At 34.9% G+C, this 22,840-nt stretch overlaps 1 protein-coding gene across 1 annotated transcript in view; it reads left to right on the top strand.

Annotated features, from left to right (window-relative positions):
- Positions 1–14,291: 14,291 nt before the first annotated feature.
- Positions 14,292–22,840, top strand: part of LOC136036795 (protein furry-like) — a gene marked incomplete in the record, with an annotated part of 187,120 nt that continues 178,571 nt past the window's right edge. The window contains 2 exon segments of the mRNA XM_065719126.1: positions 14,292–14,357; positions 19,699–19,835. Of these exon segments, the coding sequence (XP_065575198.1) occupies positions 14,292–14,357; positions 19,699–19,835 (203 nt within the window).

Here is a 22,840-nt window from a genome sequence, read left to right as displayed (position 1 = left end):
AACGTGAAGTGTTGCGGCAACCTTTGTCCGGCTTCGCCAACCAAAGTGTTGCAAGAGCAACACTTTGTTTTTGTTTCTTCGCTATCGATCAGTAACATGATCAAAGGCTATTCCTCAGCGTTGAAAAAACAACAACAAAATAGTATCGAAAGAAGGGACTAAATTGACTTTGCAGCCAGTTGAACTTTATCCTTTTCAATCGTAGACATCTTGACGGATGAAAGCTTAGAACAATATCTTATATAATCCAGTTGGTATCATAAAGCTATCTGAAACTTTTCAGGATCAAAACATTATAAATGACACTATTAATTATGAAGAAACTATTATGACATATTTTTTATCAGCTCATCGCGGGCTATCGATAATACCGAGAGAAGGGACTAAATTGACTTTGCAGCCAGTTGAACGTTATCCTTATCAATCGTAAACATCGTGACGGATGAAAACTTGAAACAGTATCTTCTATGATCTAGTTGGTATTATAAAGCTATCTGTAACTTTTCAGGATCAAAATACCATAGATGACACTCTATTAATTATCACGAAACTGCCTCGTTGTTTTATGTAATCGTTTGTACCCGTAATCGTTTGTACCCGTTGCGTAAACACTTAATTCTAGGTTTCAGTGAGTATGAGTAGGCTGCACCAATTAGAAAAAGTTACAAACCTCTCTTCACTGAAGACGATTGTAGCCTAACAGACGATTATTACGTACAAGTCCCCTACATGTCTTACCACTGGAACCAAATTGGTTTAACCATCAAATACACCGAAAGCAAATAATAGGTACACCAATTAGAAAAAGTGGAAAACCCCTCATTGCCGAAGATGGTTATGAGCTAACAGCCTTTTCTCGCCCAAAGTGAACCGATTCTTACTTATAAGTCCCTCTCCCGTAATAGGCATCAAGTTCACCAGAAACAAATAAATGGGTACACCAACTAGCATAGTTGCAAACCCCTCATCGCTAAAGATGACTGTAACCTAACAGCAGATTATTACTTACAAGTCTCCTACATGTCTTACCACTGAAACCAAATTGGTTTTACCATCAAATACACTGGAAACAAATAATAGATACACCAACTAGCAAAAGTTGCCAACCCCTCATTGCCGAAGGTGATTAATACCTAACAGCCGGCTGTTGTTTACAAGTCCTCTATATGTCTCACAATTTGTATCGACCTAGATTTTGTTTCAGTGTGTACCTATCTACTGAAGTTGTCAACCCCTTGAAAATTTCAAACTGGTATGCCTCATGAAGGAATTTTTCTACCAAAAAATGGATGTCATACTTGGATCAGCTCATCAAGAGCTATCGATTGCCGTCGAAAAAAACTCTATCTGTCTTAGTTCAAAAGTTGATTTTTTTTGCCGTAGGCCAACTTTCTAATGTCACCACTTAGAAAGGAGCAAAGGATCAGCTCCAATTTCCTTAGCAATGAGAGAACTTTTAAAGTTTATTTGGCACATCTGATACCATTTCTCTACCGCAATCCTAAGTCCGAAAAACCGAATGATAAACTCAGCTGAAATCACGAACAGAAATGGTAGAAACAATAGATGGCAGCACTTTCGGACCCGTGTGAAAATGCCACATTTTTGCTTCGGTAAATTTTTCTATTTATCACTCAAAGAAGATATATTGGCTGTGGGGCCGGGTAACTGCCGCATATATTTAACACTTATAGATTTTAGTCCATCTTCAATTTGAAAGTGGTGCCTGCCTGCTTGCCTGCTAGAACGGAACTTTCCACTCGAAAGCAGAAACATGGTTTGAAGAAACGAAAGCTTGGCTGCACAACTTCAGATACTCCTCTCTGACATAGGCTATATAACTCCACTTCACTTCCCACACCATAGGCTCTGGCTCGTGGACAAGCAAAAACCATCCTTTTTGGCCCCAGGCAAGAGTTCTGCGGAACTTTCCAAAATGTAATGTCATACTCATCAATCCGGCCTGAGGTCCACACTTTCCATAAAAACCGCACAGGTTAGACCCTTACCAGTGTCGAAGAATAAGCAGAGATCGGCCGCATAAAAAAAAAAAAAAAAAAAAAAACGAGACAAAACCAAAGTGTTGCTCTCGCAACACAAAAATTTGAAACATCCGCTCAGATTTTGCAATAAGTAAAAGAATCGTCCTGTAAAAATTTTGATTTATAAACAACCAATTGTGAAAATATAATTGGATGACATGTATCAAAATAAGTATAAAATTCCTCAGCGGTATATATAGCAGTTTGTACAATTTTATAAACAAATGTATGCGACCACTATACAAAAACATAACTATTTTTTGTGACTGGTTGGTACTGAGAAGGTAAAAAACTCTGAAATAATATTGTAGTTGCATTCCATTTCCGGGATCAACTCAAGTGGTGTGAATTTCCGCTTTTTTCAACATTTCATTAGTAAATGTCTGAAAAACATCATTCCTCTGATGCAAACTGAGAAGTCAGAGACCCATGTATACCGGTTAGAAAAAAAAGTAAATATATAATCATTTGCCTTCTTTTATGAACAGTTTTTTTGAAAATCCATTTTTCTTAAATGACGACTCCGACCTTTGAATGAGTATTTCGACTCATATACTTAGTTTTAAGTGTATACTTATGCGAACCTTTATTGAAGTTCAGGTATTTCTAATGATTTTAGCCTTTATTTTAATGTTTTAGGATAAACAGTGGAGGTGATATGCCATATTATGCAGAGCTGTAACTAGATGAAAATAAGCTATAAAGTGCCCATCATTTGCTCAGTGAAACCCGAAGCATAATTTAATAATATTTTCGCACTTCTGATACATTTACTTTCTATTATACAAATCCTCTTAAAAACAACAATGTTGCAAAAACCACCCAGCTTGGCAAAAAAAAAGCCAACTCAAATTTTATGCCAGCCAATAAAAGTAATGATATCTATTTCTTCGTCTCTGTGCCATTGCAAGACTCGAAAACAAGTTTTTAACAGTAAAATGAAGTTTAAATATTAAGTTTTTCAGTCCCGCCGTAACAACACAATCCTGAACTATCATTTCGACAGCCTAAAGAAGTAGGGATTTTAAATTTCCCCTCCTTGTTAAAAGGAAATGAAGATACTATTGCGCGGTGTCGCTCCTTACTACAGTTCGTTACCACGAACTCTTTGAAAAAAATGTCTTGGCAAGATTATATGACACATTTTTTTTTTTTGTGAAATTTCAGCTTCTTTAATTTACTGCGGTCTTCCTGCTTTGCTTCACTTACCACTTTTCCCATCCCATAACTCCTTGAAAGTTTCAGCTTTATCTCAAAACCTATCCCCAGGACGTTGCAAATACGCCGTTTTGATAACATAGCAGTTACGGATCTAGGTAGGGGGGTGTCTCCCCCCTAGCTTAGTGGCGTATTTGGGGTTGGGATCGCTTTCTATGGTTGGGGTTGGGACGAAAGTTATTTTATGTAATTTGTTTTTAGTAGTTTTTTAGTAGTTGAGTTTTTAATTTCAGTTACTTTGTATGCTCTCAGTTAGATTTTACTGATAATACATACCGCCTAAAAGTATTTATCAAGGGAATCTGTCTGCATTATGACAAAAGCCGAGGCGAAAATCTTCATTTCCTTTTAACAAGGAGGGGAAATTTAAAATCCCTACTTCTTTAGGCTGTCGAAATGATAGTTCAGGATTGTGTTGTTACGGCGGGACTGAAAAACTTAATATTTAAACTTCATTTTACTGTTAAAAACTTGTTTTCGAGTCTTGCAATGGCACAGAGACGAAGAAATAGATATCATTACTTTTATTGGCTGGCATAAAATTTGAGTTGGCTTTTTTTTTGCCAAGCTGGGTGGTTTTTGCAACATTGTTGTTTTTAAGAGGATTTGTATAATAGAAAGTAAATGTATCAGAAGTGCGAAAATATTATTAAATTATGCTTCGGGTTTCACTGAGCAAATGATGGGCACTTTATAGCTTATTTTCATCTAGTTACAGCTCTGCATAATATGGCATATCACCTCCACTGTTTATCCTAAAACATTAAAATAAAGGCTAAAATCATTAGAAATACCTGAACTTCAATAAAGGTTCGCATAAGTATACACTTAAAACTAAGTATATGAGTCGAAATACTCATTCAAAGGTCGGAGTCGTCATTTAAGAAAAATGGATTTTCAAAAAAACTGTTCATAAAAGAAGGCAAATGATTATATATTTACTTTTTTTTCTAACCGGTATACATGGGTCTCTGACTTCTCAGTTTGCATCAGAGGAATGATGTTTTTCAGACATTTACTAATGAAATGTTGAAAAAAGCGGAAATTCACACCACTTGAGTTGATCCCGGAAATGGAATGCAACTACAATATTATTTCAGAGTTTTTTACCTTCTCAGTACCAACCAGTCACAAAAAATAGTTATGTTTTTGTATAGTGGTCGCATACATTTGTCCATAAAATTGTATAAACTGCTATATATACCGCTGAGGAATTTTATACTTATTTTGATACATGTCATCCAATTATATTTTCACAATTGGTTGTTTATAAATCAAAATTTTTACAGGACGATTCTTTTACTTATTGCAAAATCTGAGCGGATGTTTCAAATTTTTGTGTTGCGAGAGCAACACTTTGGTTTTGTCTCGTTTTTTTTTTTTTTTTTTTTTTTATGCGGCCGATCTCTGCTTATTCTTCGACACTGGTAAGGGTCTAACCTGTGCGGTTTTTATGGAAAGTGTGGACCTCAGGCCGGATTGATGAGTATGACATTACATTTTGGAAAGTTCCGCAGAACTCTTGCCTGGGGCCAAAAAGGATGGTTTTTGCTTGTCCACGAGCCAGAGCCTATGGTGTGGGAAGTGAAGTGGAGTTATATAGCCTATGTCAGAGAGGAGTATCTGAAGTTGTGCAGCCAAGCTTTCGTTTCTTCAAACCATGTTTCTGCTTTCGAGTGGAAAGTTCCGTTCTAGCAGGCAAGCAGGCAGGCACCACTTTCAAATTGAAGATGGACTAAAATCTATAAGTGTTAAATATATGCGGCAGTTACCCGGCCCCACAGCCAATATATCTTCTTTGAGTGATAAATAGAAAAATTTACCGAAGCAAAAATGTGGCATTTTCACACGGGTCCGAAAGTGCTGCCATCTATTGTTTCTACCATTTCTGTTCGTGATTTCAGCTGAGTTTATCATTCGGTTTTTCGGACTTAGGATTGCGGTAGAGAAATGGTATCAGATTTGCCTAATAAACTTTAAAAGTTCTCTCATCGCAAAGGAAATTGGAGCTTATCCTTTGCTCCTTTCTAAGTGGTGACATTAGAAAGTTGGCCTACGGCAAAAAAATCAACTTTTGAACTAAGACAGATAGAGTTTTTTTCGATGGCAATCGATAGCTCTTGATGAGCTGATCCAAGTATGACATCCATTTTTTGGTAGAAAAATTCCTTCATGAGGCATACCAGTTTGAAATTTTCAAGGGGTTGACAACTTCAGTAGATAGGTATACACTGAAACAAAATCTAGGTCGATACAAATTGTGAGACATATAGAGGACTTGTAAGCAACAGCCGGCTGTTAGGTATTAATCACCTTCGGTAATGAGGGGTTGGCAACTTTGCTAGTTGGTGTATCTATTATTTGTTTCCAGTGTATTTGATGGTAAAACCAATTTGGTTTCAGTGGTAAGACATGTAGGAGACTTGTAAGTAATAATCTGCTGTTAGGATACAGTCATCTTTAGCGATGAGGGGTTTGCAACTATGCTAGTTGGTGTACCCATTTATTTGTTTCTGGTGAACTTGATGCCTATTACGGGAGAGGGACTTATAAGTAAGAATCGGTTCACTTTGGGCGAGAAAAGGCTGTTAGCTCATAACCATCTTCGGCAATGAGGGGTTTTCCACTTTTTCTAATTAGTGTACCTATTATTTGCTTTCGGTGTATTTGATGGTTAAACCAATTTGGTTCCAGTGGTAAGACATGTAGGGGACTTGTACGTAATAATCGTCTGTTAGGCTACAATCGTCTTCAGTGAAGAGAGGTTTGTAACTTTTTCTAATTAGTGCAGCCTACTCATACTCACTGAAACCTAGAATTAAGTGTTTACGCAACGGGTACAAACGATTACGGGTACAAACGATTACGTAAAACAACGAGGCAGTTTCGTGATAATTAATAGAGTGTCATCTATGGTATTTTGATCCTGAAAAGTTACAGATAGCTTTATAATACCAACTAGATCATAGAAGATACTGTTTCAAGTTTTCATCCGTCACGATGTTTACGATTGATAAGGATAACGTTCAACTGGCTGCAAAGTCAATTTAGTCCCTTCTCTCGGTATTATCGATAGCCCGCGATGAGCTGATAAAAAATATGTCATAATAGTTTCTTCATAATTAATAGTGTCATTTATAATGTTTTGATCCTGAAAAGTTTCAGATAGCTTTATGATACCAACTGGATTATATAAGATATTGTTCTAAGCTTTCATCCGTCAAGATGTCTACGATTGAAAAGGATAAAGTTCAACTGGCTGCAAAGTCAATTTAGTCCCTTCTTTCGATACTATTTTGTTGTTGTTTTTTCAACGCTGAGGAATAGCCTTTGATCATGTTACTGATCGATAGCGAAGAAACAAAAACAAAGTGTTGCTCTTGCAACACTTTGGTTGGCGAAGCCGGACAAAGTTTGCCGCAACACTCCACGTTGCCCGGGCAACGCAGGTCTCATTTTTGCTCGTTTTGAGTTTGACTCAGTTATTTATTGTAATTTCTGTTCGTTTCGGGTTTCATTTATTTATTGATGGACATTTGTGGTAGTTTTAATCTTGGAAGGTAATTTGACTTAATTTCTGCTCATTTTTGGTTCAATGGAGCTCTACTTTTCTTTGAAAAACTTGTTTTGTGAAAAAAAAAAATTAATTAATCTATATTCGTTTTTCATTGACAGAGTCTTTTTCGTGACAAAAATTTATATCTTTGCGGGGTTTTTTTTCTTTAAAAATTCAAAGTTTGGCCTGCTATTTGAACGTTGGAGAAACTTTTTCACCGATGTTAAGTCCTGACACAAATAGTATTATTTTATTTAATTTTATACCTCCTCAAGTTGACCTAAAAACAAAACATAAAATTCTTTCAATGCTGTTAGACAACTTGGATACATTTACACTCTTCTGATGTATTTAAATTATAAGAGCAGACGTAGTAATGGCAGTAGCCCAGAAAGTTTCAACTTAATACCCCCAGTTGTTCTCGATATATTGTTGAGATGTCTTATTGGTAACCATACACATAGTGCCGTTTGATTTAGTTTTAAAGCAATATTTAGTTTTAAAGCATAATGAGCCGAGGGGGTTGACATACCCAAAATCTCTAGAGAGGTAATTATTAGACCGTTCTACTATGCTGAACAAAATGACTGCCTAAAAATTTTGGATGGATGTGTTTGGAAAATGAATGGGCTTAGGAGGAGAGTTGCTTGTTCTCCTAATTATTTTGAATCATAAAAATGGCACTAGTGCTTTTTATTTAGTTCAACACCCGCCTAAATATTCCTTGAAAACTACACCTTAATACTCTTAGCTTGCGTAGAAGCAACAGTTGTAGTAGCATTAGTAGCAGCATGCGAATAGCACCTTTGCTTTCTTCAAGATCCCCTTCAACACACGCTGGAAGCTTAAACTTAATACCATGAACCGCTCCAGAAGCATTTCTGGTATGTCCTCTTAACAACATGTGTGGGCAGTATGTTGTGATTTAGTTCCATAGAGTTTAAATATTTCCCAAATTTTTCACCTTAGTAGTCTTAGTTTTAGCAGCAGCAACAGTACTACTAGAAGTAGAATTAATGGTAGTAGCCTTAGCTTTAGTGGCAGTGGTAGTAGTAACAGAAGTAGTAATAATAATAGCAGTAGTAGTATGAGTAGAAGCAGTAGGAAGAGGAAGCAAATATTTTCTTTTGGTTAGTTCAACATCCCCCACAACAAGCCTTGCTACTTTCAACTTCACACACCAAGCTGTTCCTAAGATATTACTGTTACGTCCTTTTGACAACCTGAATACAAACGGCGTGCTGTGATTAAATTCACCCCCCCCCCAAAAAAAAAAAATCCTTGAAAATTTTACCTTCATACCCTTAGGAATAGTTGTAATAGTAGTAGTATTTGTATTACTAGTAGTAGCATTAATAGTAATAGTGGTAGTACTAGTAGCAGCACCATTAACGTATTGCCTTTATAAATAGTTGCAATAGAAGTAGTAGTAGTAATAGTAGATACAGCAGTGATAGAAGCATTAGTAGTAGCATGCACATATTGCCTTTTGGTCAGATGATTTTTTCCTTTCAGAATTCTCAGAAAGTTCCAACTTAATAACCAAATCGATTCTTGAGATACACTCTTTTGACAATTGCATCCAAATAGCGTCTCTCGATTTAATTCAAATTTTTACCCAATATGTAAATGGAGTAGTATGGTAGTGGCAGTAGTAGTAGTGGTAATTGTAGCAGTAGAGGTAGCATACAAATATCCCCTTTTTCGATCATCTCCCTTGATAATCCGTATACACATAACGTGTTTTGATTCAGTTTATCGCTCCCCTCAACATTCTTTGAAAGGCTCGCCTGAATTCCCTTCGTCTTTTTGAAAAATAAAGTTCAAACATATTCAAAAAATGAAAACAATGAACAAAATATATGTAAACATATGATACCGTGTGTTGTTAATATCCATATATGAATCAAATGTGTGTAAACAATGAACGAATTGCCTTAATTACATCCCTTATTTCTGATTTCTATATTTAATAGAATATAGAAGTTTCATATTTAAGATTTATCATATATAATTCATTTATATTTTGCATATTTATATACTTTTTTCTTTGTATTTTCTGTATATTTTATATTTTTATAAATATATTTCTATATATTTTACAACTTATATGAATTTTCTATATATGATCATACCAAGGGATACAGTTTGTTTGGTATGATACCAGCAGTCTTTAAATCCTTAATCTATGCTTAGGTGCAAAGTTTCTAATCAAGCCAAAAAAAGAAATGTACAAGGAATTCAAGTTTTACTTTTGTTACAGGAGAAACCTCTTTCAATGTTTGCAACTTGGGGAAGACCCATCATTTGATCAGCTGCTTGCAGTTTTTGGAACAGTAGCCGAACAGCTTTTGTTCTTGCTCCGTCCCTTTCTCCAGCTCTTAGATAAGTTAAATTCTTTATATTCGAAAATAGACTGATATACTGTTTAGGGGTGCTGATTGAGCCCCCCAAAGAGCATTTGAAGAAGAATACTAACGAAACAGAATTTACTCGTAAGAGAATTTTTCATCAATATCTTCATGCCAGCCAAGTTTTATTTCAGCTTCCGAAACAAAGCAACTGGATAATGTTTGTTGTTATTCACCAGTGCGAGGAAAATGCTATTTTGTCCCTGAAAACTTCAGTCAGCACAGAAAAGAATAAAGAATTCATCTCAAATTTGACACAAAGCTTGGCATAGGTAATGACGCGGTAAGATTCAGGATACAAACTAACTTACATCTGCCACTGGCACTAGGAGGAGGTAGACGGTAGAATTCCTCTAGTAAAGGTCCTAAGTATTTAGAGAGACGATCCATGGCATAGAGGGCCTTACCGACAGTTATGACGACGAAAGCCATCGATTGGTTCTATGCCAGCTATGCATTCTCGGAATGAATCTTCGTGATAGATTGGTAAATGAAGCTACAAGCCAATGATACAAGTACAAATATAACCTCTGCAACATCATTCGCTGCCATCGTCTCTCATTGTTCTGTCAAACCTCTTGAAGGCCACTAGGCCCCTTCACTTGAATCACGCTTGAGTTTATACCCTCCCTGGATAGAAAAATATTGTGGCTGCTAGGTCCGTTAAATCTCTAAAGACAGCAGAACCAAAACTCATTTTTTTTCTTGCAATTTTTTATGGCACACGATAGAAACAGAAACTATAAAAAAAAATCTTATCAGGTACGTTTAGATTAGCACTAGATTCGTTTTCTTTACAGACATTCATTACAATAGACTTGTGCATGCAAACTGGCTTCTGACTGTTGAATAATTTTCACAGATTTTAAACGACGAAACAGAACACATTCGAGGCTACTAGTGTCTAGTCAACAGTGATGATATAGCAACCTTAATTTTGACAAATTTCAAGCCCTTCTTATACGATATTCTCGAACATAAAAGTGATCAAACAATTCAGCCCCCCTACCTCATACCCCACATCTAAAAATACTAGACCCGCCACTCCCCCTTCCTCTCGACCAAATTCATGATCAGAGTTCTGTAGAATATTTTTTGTTGTTTCTTGAATCACACTTAGTAAAAAATGATGGTTTATCATAGGTTGTACGATCAAGCTAGAACCTAAGTTAAATTAAGCTTACATACACACAAAGTAAAACAAGTTCAATCTAAAAACTGCTAAACCTAATTTTTGCCAGTTTTGTTTCTTGCACGTGTTGGTTGCCTAAAATCAAAACACGATCCCAACAAAATGAGGATTTGAGCAATTGTACTTTGAAGTTCCTAGGCTACAAATGAAGCGATATGTTCAGAACAAGAATAAAAATGAAAGAATATCATAGGATTTTTCAGATGTCATCAATTAACATGGCAGGATAGATGGCTACGTATGATGCATCTAGGGCAAAACCCATTTTTGACGGGAATATGTTTTAATTTTAGGCAACCGACCATGAGACAGTAAAATCAACTGTACTTATTTCAAATAATGAACGTACCTTAACCCTGAAGAATTTCATCCCCATTAGAAGAGATATTATACACTGAGCTATAGGTTGGCTGTTTTCACGAAGCCGAAGCTCCTTCAACTCCTATGAAAATCTTTTCCGAACTGACTGAAAACGTGACTGTGCTAATACACCAATAACTTCACCGTAGAGATCCGCTATTTTTAAATGGTTGGAATAATTTGGAGAGCTCTCCAAACTGAAATAAAAAATCACAAATTACAGAAATCATAGACTGTTTGTTTTTTCTTATTTTACAACTTTAAATATTTTCACACATCCAAAAAATCAAATATCCTAATGTTTTCTGTTATTTTTTAGCTTTTTTATTGCACACAACTATGAGAAAAAAGGTAAATATTATAATAATTTAAAGATTTCTTTTAATCATGGTTGCAGCATTTGCTGCAAGCTAGTAACGAAGTTCAGCCCATAGTAACTAAAAATTTAAAAATGCGTTTTGAAAAAAAAAAAAACTACCAAGTGAGGAAGAATCACCATCTGAAGCTGATTTAGGATTGGTAAATATGATTTCGATTAACCTTAATGGTAAAAGTTGATTGCGAAACTAAATTTATGGAAGTTTCAAAAACTGTGAAACTATGTATAATCAACCCTCGAAACTGTGATTAAATAAAAACTGTCCAATGGGTACTCCGTAGCCGAAAACCGCAATAAGTGAAATTATACTCTCCCATCTAGAGCAATAAGGAAAATCACTTTTCCACATGTCGAGCAGCCATGCGTCTCCTTTTTCCCGTATTGATAAGTATGATGATGCAAACACTTAATAACCAAATCATTATATCAAAACGCTTGGCCTTTTTTCTTTCCCTTTTTTATGATTTTATAACACTATTAAGATTCTTCCACTATTTACAACATTATTCAAAGGACCCTCATTCTACAGCCAAGAAGCGTAGCTAAAGAAATGGATACCCTGGTATGTAAGAAACATATACGTCTTTCAGATATTAATATGGTCCCAAGCGGCAAAAATACAAGAAAAATAAAATTTTCATAGCAATAAAATTCGAATAATTTCAAAAATGTATTAAACTAGGTAGTTTTTATCAACCTGCATTTTAAATAAATTGAATAGAAAATCCTTACAATAGTTTTTGTTACCATATCAGAATTCCTTTGAGCTTTGTTGAAATAGATTCATTTGTGCAATGTAGACAATTGCTCGTTTTTGTTTGTTTTTTTTTTAGTCAAATAAGGTGACAATATCAGATATGGCTCTCAAATTAACAATATATTTAGAGATGAAAGCTTGACGCTTTTAATCTCAGGGTAGGGGTCCTTTAGATCGACTTCTTAAATATTTCTTAAATGCTCAAATTGACTCCTTAAATATTTCAGCTGCTCTCCCATGATTAAAAGACTACCCTTTTAAGTAATTGGACCGCGTAAAGTTAGAAAACAATTCTTACTTCATAGAACGCAGAATAATTGTAGCTAACACATTTTACATACAGACCCGCTTTACTTTACCCCCCCCCCCCCCCATCTAATTTGCAAAAATATAGTCCAAACTATATAAGTCCAATGCATTATGTCACCCATCACTTATTTTCGTGGCTACGAAACCGGTTTTCTTAGATCTTACACTCAGATCAAGAACTTGAGTGTGTTCTGAATAATTAGAAGTACCTAAGTTTTATACCATAGAAAGTTATCGCAAATTTACATAGTTAGAAGCCAATAAAGAACTCTGATGGTAAAACAATAGATATTTCAAAAAATTACTTTTCAAATTGACCTCTGAATAACTCACATAACAAACAAACAAAAAAACTCTCGAGTTAGCTATGGTTGCTTCAAGTAATATACATAATATATGGTTGCTAGTTATAGTATAGTAATATGTAGTAATATAGTAGCAGTATTATAGTATAGTAACCATATAATAATATGGTTGTTTCATATATTAATATACAGCCGTATCTATGGCGCAAAAATCAAACTATTATCTTTTATAAAAAATGAGAAGCTCCTTCTGGAAATTTTTGAGCAAAAGGTTCAAGGATTTCAAGGAAACCAATGGTGGAAATATTTCTTCTCAGAAAATACTTTGCATTTGAAGAGCACGAATCAAAATGAATCAAAATAGATATTATTTCCCCCTTGGAGCCATCATATGATCTGCATAAACATTGACATCATATTTACATTCTTAGTTTTTAAAACTTTCAATTTCTCTATATTCAATCTTTTAGTTGTTTTTTTTTTTACTGTGTAAGCCTTTCAAGATTCCAAACTTACATACGAAACACTAAAATTAGAAAATAAGATAAAAAGTTGACCTGATGACGCTCCTACATCTTGTTAACGAAAAGTGGTCAATCAACCCCCTTGTCGGTAGGTTCCATTTGATACTATTTCGAATGAATTGCTAATCCATAATCCTCCTCGCGGATTCATAATCAAAATTCATGATGACTAATGTTACGCAAAAATCTTTTGAGGAATTCGGAAAGTTTTTGAGCAGAAAATTGGAGTCTATTATTGCTATGCAGACGGAACTAAATAATAAGCTTGACCGAATTACTTCAGAGATTTCATCACTGAGAGCAGAAGCTGCAACCAGAGATATTCGGCTTAATAAATTAAAAAAAAAAAACTCTAGATGAGCACGGATACAAGCATCAGGCCCTACAAAAGCAGCTACTACTTCTCGGCGTAAAAGATCATCGTCTAAACCTTATTGTTCATGGTCTACCGAAAGAAGAGCCCAATAAAAAAATGAAGATAGCTTGATGAATTTAGCTAAAGAAAAGCTGGATGTAACTTGCGAATTATCAATAAAAAAAGAGCTACGAGATTGCTCCACGTGCAGGTAATATAACAAATAGACGTATCAAGCAAAATAATCGGCAAAAGGTATTTGTTTCATTAAACTCAGAGAGTGGTGTCCAGGCGATAATGATCAATCTTAAAAAGCTAATAAAAGATAGTGGGATAATAATTTCTACGAGCCTACCCCCTGCTCTTAATCTGATTCGACACTACTCTTGAAAGCAAGAGAAACGAACGAGTCACATCTTATCGTTTCATGTCGAGTGCGTCATAAAGGTATTAATGCGTGGCTAGAAGTTAAGAAAGGCAATTCTTCTGCTTTGAAAAATATTAATTAGTTTGTTAATATTACATGTGCGGACGATTATTTATTGTGTTTGTTTACAGATAAAATGAAATGGAATAGAGGAATGGAACAAGTTCATTTTCATTGGTTTGTGCCATGAATGGCAAAAATGACCACAAGTCGATGTTGGCGTTATTCTTTCCTGTTTATTTACGTCGTCCTTTTGTTTTTGTTTTCTCTTTGTTTTCTTTTGGTGTGTTTGACTGTTTTCTTTTTCTTTGTGTTCTTGTGTTTCTTTTTACTTTCACCATCTTTCTTTATTATTCTGCATAAGCTTAAAAATAAGGTTCTGTTTTTGTATTATTTATTCTTTTCGGTTGATGTTCTGATTTTTCACGAGTCGTACCGTTCTCTTCCACATGGTTAATGGTCCCACTTGGTTTGGTTAAGGGTTTATCACCACCTCATAGTAGAATACTACCAGACGGATTGGTAAGTCCAAATGATTACAATTAATTCTATAGGTGATGGGATTCTGAGTAGGTTGGATGATTTCGGAAGAGACCCATTAGATTTATTAAAATTGCGGCTTATTGTTGTATTCAGATAATGATATCCCTCCCATTAACAAGTATTTAGTCTCTAATGAGATTAATGGGCGTGTTTATCCTCGTAGCATAAGGCTGCCAAGTTTAATCTGTTGTGGGCTGATGAGCAGTTTGAACCATTTATCTTCATTCCTTCCTTACCACCAAGTGGATATATTATGTATTTGTGAAATTTTTTTTAGATGAATCAACTAGTCACTTAGCGAATACACTCTTCACTTAGGCAGCGCTATTGCGCTGCCAATGATTAATGGTCAAAATTTTATTTCTAAGACTAGGAATGCTATCTTAAAGAGGTATTGATTTGTTTTTATTCACATTGATATTTCCCGTAGAATTGTTTTATATTTTGATTTTATGTATGAAGAAATGGTGTTTGAATTCCTGGTCGTTGAGCTTGATTTCGGGGCTGATAAAGTTGTGTTGCTTGTTCTATAGACCACCTAGTTCTTCGGTGTAACATTTTACAAGTAAGTTGGATATATTTTCTTCAATCGCAATTGAGCGGAGTCGGAAGATTATGTATATTGGAGATTTTAATATTTATATAAGCAATGTTAGTCATGTTCTTTCATCCATATATTATTCCCTTCGACTGTTGATTTTTTTACACTTTGTCTTTTGCTGGGCCTTCTCCCAGCTTACCGTATTCCAACTCGAGTTGTAAGCTCAACATCAACAATAATCAACAATATTGAATTTGACTCATGAAATGTTATTGTCAATGACGTCAGACCACTCCATTCTTCTGATGGAGATTCACACGTGTCGACAAGTGGCAACTCCGATCAAGACAACTAGAAGAATAGACGCTACATGTGTTCAATTTCAACAATTGAATGAACCGCTGCTCAAAATTGACCCCTCACCATGTTTAAACTGCAAGGATACAAATCAAGCTTCACATTATTTTGTTCACGAATTCATCAAAGCACTAAATCTGGTTAGTCCCATGTCTTCAACCGTTTAAGGTTACAATAGAACCAAAAGAAGAAGACTATAAAAAAAAAAAGAAGAGGACAAGTGAGATCAATCCAATTAAAGGGGCCACTATAAATAGCCTAGTAAGTGAAATTGCTAGATGACACTATTTCTCTAATTTTCAGCCCGCCATGGGCTGTTTTACGGCCCTTCTTGCTCTGGCCTCGTTCATCGCTTTACATACAAATATAAAAAAAACTTTGCATTTTTTGGCCAGTGTTAAGTGTAGTGGTGCAAAAATTGGTAGTTTTCGTATTGTTCCGTTAAAAGTACAATTTGAAGGCATTCAATAATGCGCATGGATCACCTAGTAAGGTGGGGTCATTAATAAATGATTGTAAAATGATTAATAAATGATTGCAAAAATAAAGATGAATTCTCTTCCAGATGAGATGATGGCCTCGGAGGGTTATACAGTTGTTAAAGCAAAATTAACGTTCCTAATATGCTCAAAACTCACTTCGTCGAAATAGGTGAAAAGGTGTCAGAAGAGGCATCACGAGATTTAGCACCAAATTCTACTGACTTCAAAAGTTTTTTACCCCCCTTTACTCACCGATCCATATTCCTCCCCCCAGTGTCATCGGCTGAATTGATGATGGTACCTCCATCCCACATAGCATGCTATTTTGGCAGTAACCCAGCTTATATATGATGCCTTGGATTAGGATGAAACTCCAGCTACTATATTTGTGGATATACGGAAAGCTTTCGATACTATAAGTCATATAGTCTGTATATATATATATATATATATATATATATATATATATATATATATATATATATATATATATATATATATATATATATATATATATATTTATATCTATATATATATATATTTATATATATATATATATATATATATATATATATATATATATATATATATATATATATATATATATATATATATATATATATATATATATATATATATATATATATATATATATATATATATATACGTCGAAAACCTATATTTTTCATTTCGTCTGCAGGAGTTGATCTAGGTATTATAGGTAATGTTTGCCTGAAATCTCCCGCAAGCAATATTAATGTGTTGCCAAAGGGTTTCGACTTCCCTCGCAAATCTTTCAAGCATTGATCCAGAGCCTCGAGCGATTTTTTGTGTGCCATTGTACACTCATCCCAAATAATAAGTTTGCATTGCTGCGATACTTTACCCATCCCAGATGATTTGGAAATATTGCACGTGGGAGTTTCTGTAGAATGCAAATTCAGAGGCAATTTCAAAGCGGAATGAGCAGTTCTTCCACCAGGCAGCAATGTTGCGGTAATTCCGAACGACGCAATTGCCAACGCTATATCATTTTTTGATCAAATTGATGCCAGAATCAGTTTTATCACAAACGTTTTACCAGTACTTCCTGGCGCATCCAAAAAGAAATAGATAATAAAGAAGCGTAACGGTACCACCATCGAAGTAGATAACCAGTGGGTTGTTCCATATTCCCCATTATTATCAAAAACATTTAATGCACACATAAACGTTGAATACTGTAACTCCGTAAAGGCAATCGAATACATATGTAAATACGTCAACAAAGGCAGTGACATGGCAGTTTTTGGCTTGCAGCCCGAAATCAAAGATTTCGACGAAATCATACAATATCAGGCTGGAAGATACATAAGCAGTAATGAAGCTGTTTGGCGAATTCTTTCATTTCCGATACATGAACGTAGTCCAGCTGTTGTTCACTTAGCGTTACATTTATAGAATGGTCAACGTGTTTATTTCTCGGAAACCAACGTGCAACAAAGAGCCCTGAATCCACCGGATACAAAATTAACAGCTTTTTTTTCGCTTTGTAAAAATGATTCTTTTGCAAAAAAACTGCTGTATACTGAAGTGCCTTCGTATTACACCTGGAATACTAAAAATAAAGTATTTGAACGTCGAAAACAGGGTAAGTCAGTCGACGGCTAACCTACCATCTTCAAAGATACCACGATAGGAAGACTCTACACCGTTCACCCCAATCAACATGAATGCTTCTTTCTACGCCTGCTTTTGGTGAATGTACCCGGTCCGACATCCTTTGAGTATTTGAGAACTGTAAACGGTACTATACATGACACTTACCGTAGTGCATGCCAAGGTCTGAATTTATTGGAGAATGACCAACACTGGGATAACTACATCAATGACGCGTGCGAAACGTCAACCCCAAGTCAAATTCGTGCATTGTTTGGCATCATTTTAACAACTTGCTCTCCATCAGCTCCTACAGATTTATGGGAAAAATATAAGTCAAAAATGTCCGAAGATATACTCCATCGAAAACAGTTAGAGACGTCAGATATGACTTTTGATTTTACATCAGAAATTTATAACTACACTTTAGTTATTATAGAAGATTTGTGCGTACGTATGGCAAACAAACATCTTCAGGATTTGGGAATGCCTTCACCTAACCGTATCGCTGCTGTTTCGACATGTGTAGAATTGGATCGTGAACAAAGGTACAGTACGAGTGATTTATTGTCGTATGTACAAAATAACATTTCCAAGTTAACGTCGGAACAAAAAGACATTTATGATACGATAATGCATTGTGTCGATAACAACGTTGGAGAAATTTTCTTTTTGGATGCGCCAGGAAGTACTGGTAAAACGTTTGTGATAAAACTGATTCTGGCATCAATTTGATCAAAAAATGATATAGCGTTGGCAATTGCGTCGTTCGGAATTACCGCAACATTGCTGCCTGGTGGAAGAACTGCTCATTCCGCTTTGAAATTGCCTCTGAATTTGCATTCTACAGAAACTCCCACGTGCAATATTTCCAAATCATCTGGGATGGGTAAAGTATTGCAGCAATGCAAACTTATTATTTGGGATGAGTGTACAATGGCACACAAAAAATCGCTCGAGGCTCTGGATCAATGCTTGAAAGATTTGCGAGGGAAGTCGAAACCCTTTGGCAACACATTAATATTGCTTGCGGGAGATTTCAGGCAAACATTACCTATAATACCTAGATCAACTCCTGCAGACGAAATGAAAAATATAGGTTTTCGACGTATATATATATATATATATATATATATATATATATATATATATATATATATATATATATATATATATATATATATATATATATATATATATATATATATATATATATATATATATATATATATATATATATATAAATATATATATATATAGATATAAATATATATATATATTTATATATATATATATATATATATATATATATATATATATATATATATATATATATATATATATATATATATATATACAGACTATATGACTTATAGTATCGAAAGCTTTCCGTATATCCACAAATATAGTAGCTGGAGTTTCATCCTAATCCAAGGCATCATATATAAGCTGGGTTACTGCCAAAATAGCATGCTATGTGGGATGGAGGTACCATCATCAATTCAGCCGATGACACTGGGGGGAGGAATATGGATCGGTGAGTAAAGGGGGGTAAAAAACTTTTGAAGTCAGTAGAATTTGGTGCTAAATCTCGTGATGCCTCTTCTGACGCCTTTTCACCTATTTCGACGAAGTGAGTTTTGAGCATATTAGGAACGTTAATTTTGCTTTAACAACTGTATAACCCTCCGAGGCCATCATCTCATCTGGAAGAGAATTCATCTTTATTTTTGCAATCATTTATTAATCATTTTACAATCATTTATTAATGACCCCACCTTACTAGGTGATCCATGCGCATTATTGAATGCCTTCAAATTGTACTTTTAATGGAACAATACGGAACAATACGAAAACTACCAATTTTTGCACCACTACACTTAACACTGGCCAAAAAATGCAAAGTTTTTTTTATATTTGTATGTAAAGCGATGAACGAGGCCAGAGCAAGAAGGGCCGTAAAACAGCCCATGACGGGCTGAAAATTAGAGAAATAGTGTCATCTGGCAATTTCACTTACTAGGCTATTTATAGTGGCCCCTTTAATTGGATTGATCTCACTTGTCCTCTTCTTTTTTTTTTTATAGTCTTCTTCTTTTGGTTCTATTGTAACCTTAAACGGTTGAAGACATGGGACTAACCAGATTTAGTGCTTTGATGAATTCGTGAACAAAATAATGTGAAGCTTGATTTGTATCCTTGCAGTTTAAGCATGGTGAGGGGTCAATTTTGAGCAGCGGTTCATTCAATTGTTGAAATTGAACACATGTAGCGTCTAGTCTTCTAGTTGTCTTGATCGGAGTTGCCACTTGTCGACACGTGTGAATCTCCATCAGAAGAATGGAGTGGTCTGACGTCATTGACAATAACATTACATGAGTCAAATTCAATATTGTTGATTATTGTTGATGTTGAGCTTACAACTCGAGTTGGAATACGGTAAGCTGGGAGAAGGCCCAGCAAAAGACAAAGTGTAAAAAAATCAATAGTCGAAGGGAATAATATATGGATGAAAGAACATGACTAACATTGCTTATATAAATATTAAAATCTCCAATATACATAATCTTCCGACTCCGCTCAATTGCGATTGAAGAAAATATATCCAACTTACTTGTAAAATGTTACACCGAAGAACTAGGTGGTCTATAGAACAAGCAACACAACTTTATCAGCCCCGAAATCAAGCTCAACGACCAGGAATTCAAACACCATTTCTTCATACATAAAATCAAAATATAAAACAATTCTACGGGAAATATCAATGTGAATAAAAACAAATCCATACCTCTTTAAGATAGCATTCCTAGTCTTAGAAATAAAATTTTGACCATTAATCATTGGCAGCGCAATAGCGCTGCTTAAGTGAAGAGTGTATTCGCTAAGTGACTAGTTGATTCATCTAAAAAAAATTTCACAAACACATAATATATCCACTTGGTGGTAAGGAAGGAATGAAGATAAATGGTTCAAACTGCTCATCAGCCCACAACAGATTAAACTTGGCAGCCTTATGCTACGAGGATAAACACGCCCATTAATCTCATTAGAGACTAAATACTTGTTAATGGGAGGGATCTAATAGAAATATCATAATCATTATCTGAATACAACAATAAGCCGCAATTTTAATAAATCTAATGGGTCTCTTCCGAAATCATCCAACCTACTCAGAATCCCATCACCTGTAGAATTAATTGTAATCATTTGGACTTAGCAATCCGTCTGGTGGTATTCTACTATGAGGTGGCGATAAACCCTTAACCAAACCAAGTGGAACCATTAACCATGTGGAAGAGAACGGTACGACTCGTGAAATATCAGAACATCAACCGAAAAGAATAAATAATACAAAAACAGAACCTTATTTTTAAGCTTATGCAGAATAATAAAGAAAGATGGTGAAAGCAAAAAGAAACACAAGAACACAAAGAAAAAGAAAACAGTCAAACACAGCAAAAGAAAACAAAGAGAAAACAAAAACAAAAGAACGACGTAAATAAACAGGAAAGAATAACGCCAACATCGACTTGTGGTCATTTTTGCCATTCATGGCACAAACCAATGAAAATGAACTTGTTCCATTCCTCTATTCCATTCCATTTTATCTGTAAACAAACACAATAAATAATCGTCCGCACATGTAATATTAACAAACTAATTAATATTTTTCAAAGCAGAAGAATTGTCTTTCTTAACTTCTAGCCACGCATTAATACCTTTAGGACGCACTCGACATGAAACGATATGATGTGACTCGTTCGTTTCTCTTGCTTTCAAGAGTAGAGTGTCGAATCAGATTAAGAGCAGGGGGTAGGCTCGTAGAAATTATTATCCCACTATCTTTTATTAGCTTTTTAAGATTGATCATTATCGCCTGGACACCACTCTCTGAGTTTAATGAAACAAATACCTTTTGCCGATTATTTTGCTTGATACGTCTATTTGTTATATTACCTGCACGTGGAGCAATCTCGTAGCTCTTTTTTTTATTGATAATTCGCAAGTTACATCCAGCTTTTCTTTAGCTAAATTCATCAAGCTATCTTCATTTTCTTATTGGGCTCTTCTTTCGGTAGACCATGAACAATAAGGTTCAGACGATGATCTTTTACGCCGAGAAGTAGTAGCTGCTTTTGTAGGGCCTGATGCTTGTATCCGTGCTCATCTAGAGTTTTTTTTTAAATTTATTAAGCCGAATATCTCTGGCTGCAGCTTCTGCTCTCAGTGATGAAATCTCTGAAGTAATTCGGTCAAGCTTATTATTTAGTTCCGTCTGCATAGCAATAATAGACTCCAATTTTCTGCTCAAAAACTTTCCGAATTCCTCAAAAGATTTTTGCGTAACATTAGTCATCATAAATTTTGATTATGAATCCGCGAGGAGGATTATGGATTAGCAATTCATTCGAAATAGCATCAAATGGAACCTACCGACAAGGGGGTTGATTGACTACCTTTCGTTAACAAGATGTAGGAGCGTCATCAGGTCAACTTTTTATCTTATTTTCTAATTTTAGTGTTTCGTATGTAAGTTTGGAATCTTGAAAGGCTTACACAGTAAAAAAAAAACAACTAAAAGATTGAATATAGAGAAATTGAAAGTTTTAAAAACTAAGAATGTAAATATGATGTCAATGTTTATGCAGATCATATGATGGCTCCAAGGGGGAAATGATATCTATTTTGATTCATTTCGATTCGTGCTCTTCAAATGCGAAGTATTTTCTGAGAAGAAATATTTCCACCATTGGTTTCCTTGAAATCCTTGAACCTTTTGCTCAAAAATTTCCAGAAGGAGCTTCTCATTTTTTATAAAAGATAATAGTTTGATTTTTGCGCCATAGATACGGCTGTATATTAATATATGAAACAACCATATTATTATATGGTTACTATACTATAATACTACTACTATATTACTACATATTACTATACTATAACTAGCAACCATATATTATGTATATTACTTGAAGCAACCATAGCTAACTCGAGAGTTTTTTTGTTTGTTTGTTATGTGAGTTATTCAGAGGTCAATTTGAAAAGTAATTTTTTGAAATATCTATTGTTTTATTATCAGAGTTCTTTATTGGCTTCTAACTATGTAAGTTTGCGATAACTTTCTATGGTATAAAACTTAGGTACTTCTAATTATTCAGAACACACTCAAGTTCTTGATCTGAGTGTAAGATATAAGAAAACCGGTTTCGTAGCCACGAAAACAAGTGATGGGTGACAGAATGCATTGGACTTATATAGTTTGGACTATATTTTTGCAAATTAGGTGGGGGGGGGGGTAAAGTAAAGCGGGTCTGTATGTAAAATGTGTTAGCTACAATTATTCTGCGTTCTATGAAGTAAGAATTGTTTTCTAACTTTACGCGGTCCAATTACTTAAAAGGGTAGTCTTTTAATCATGGGAGAGCAGCTGAAATATTTAAGGA

This window comes from Artemia franciscana, chromosome 16 (genome assembly GCF_032884065.1).
Source record: "Artemia franciscana chromosome 16, ASM3288406v1, whole genome shotgun sequence".
Taxonomy (NCBI): Eukaryota; Metazoa; Arthropoda; class Branchiopoda; order Anostraca; family Artemiidae; genus Artemia; species Artemia franciscana.
The sequence above is the reverse complement of the archived record's forward strand: the minus strand, read 5'-3'. Positions and strand labels throughout refer to the sequence as shown.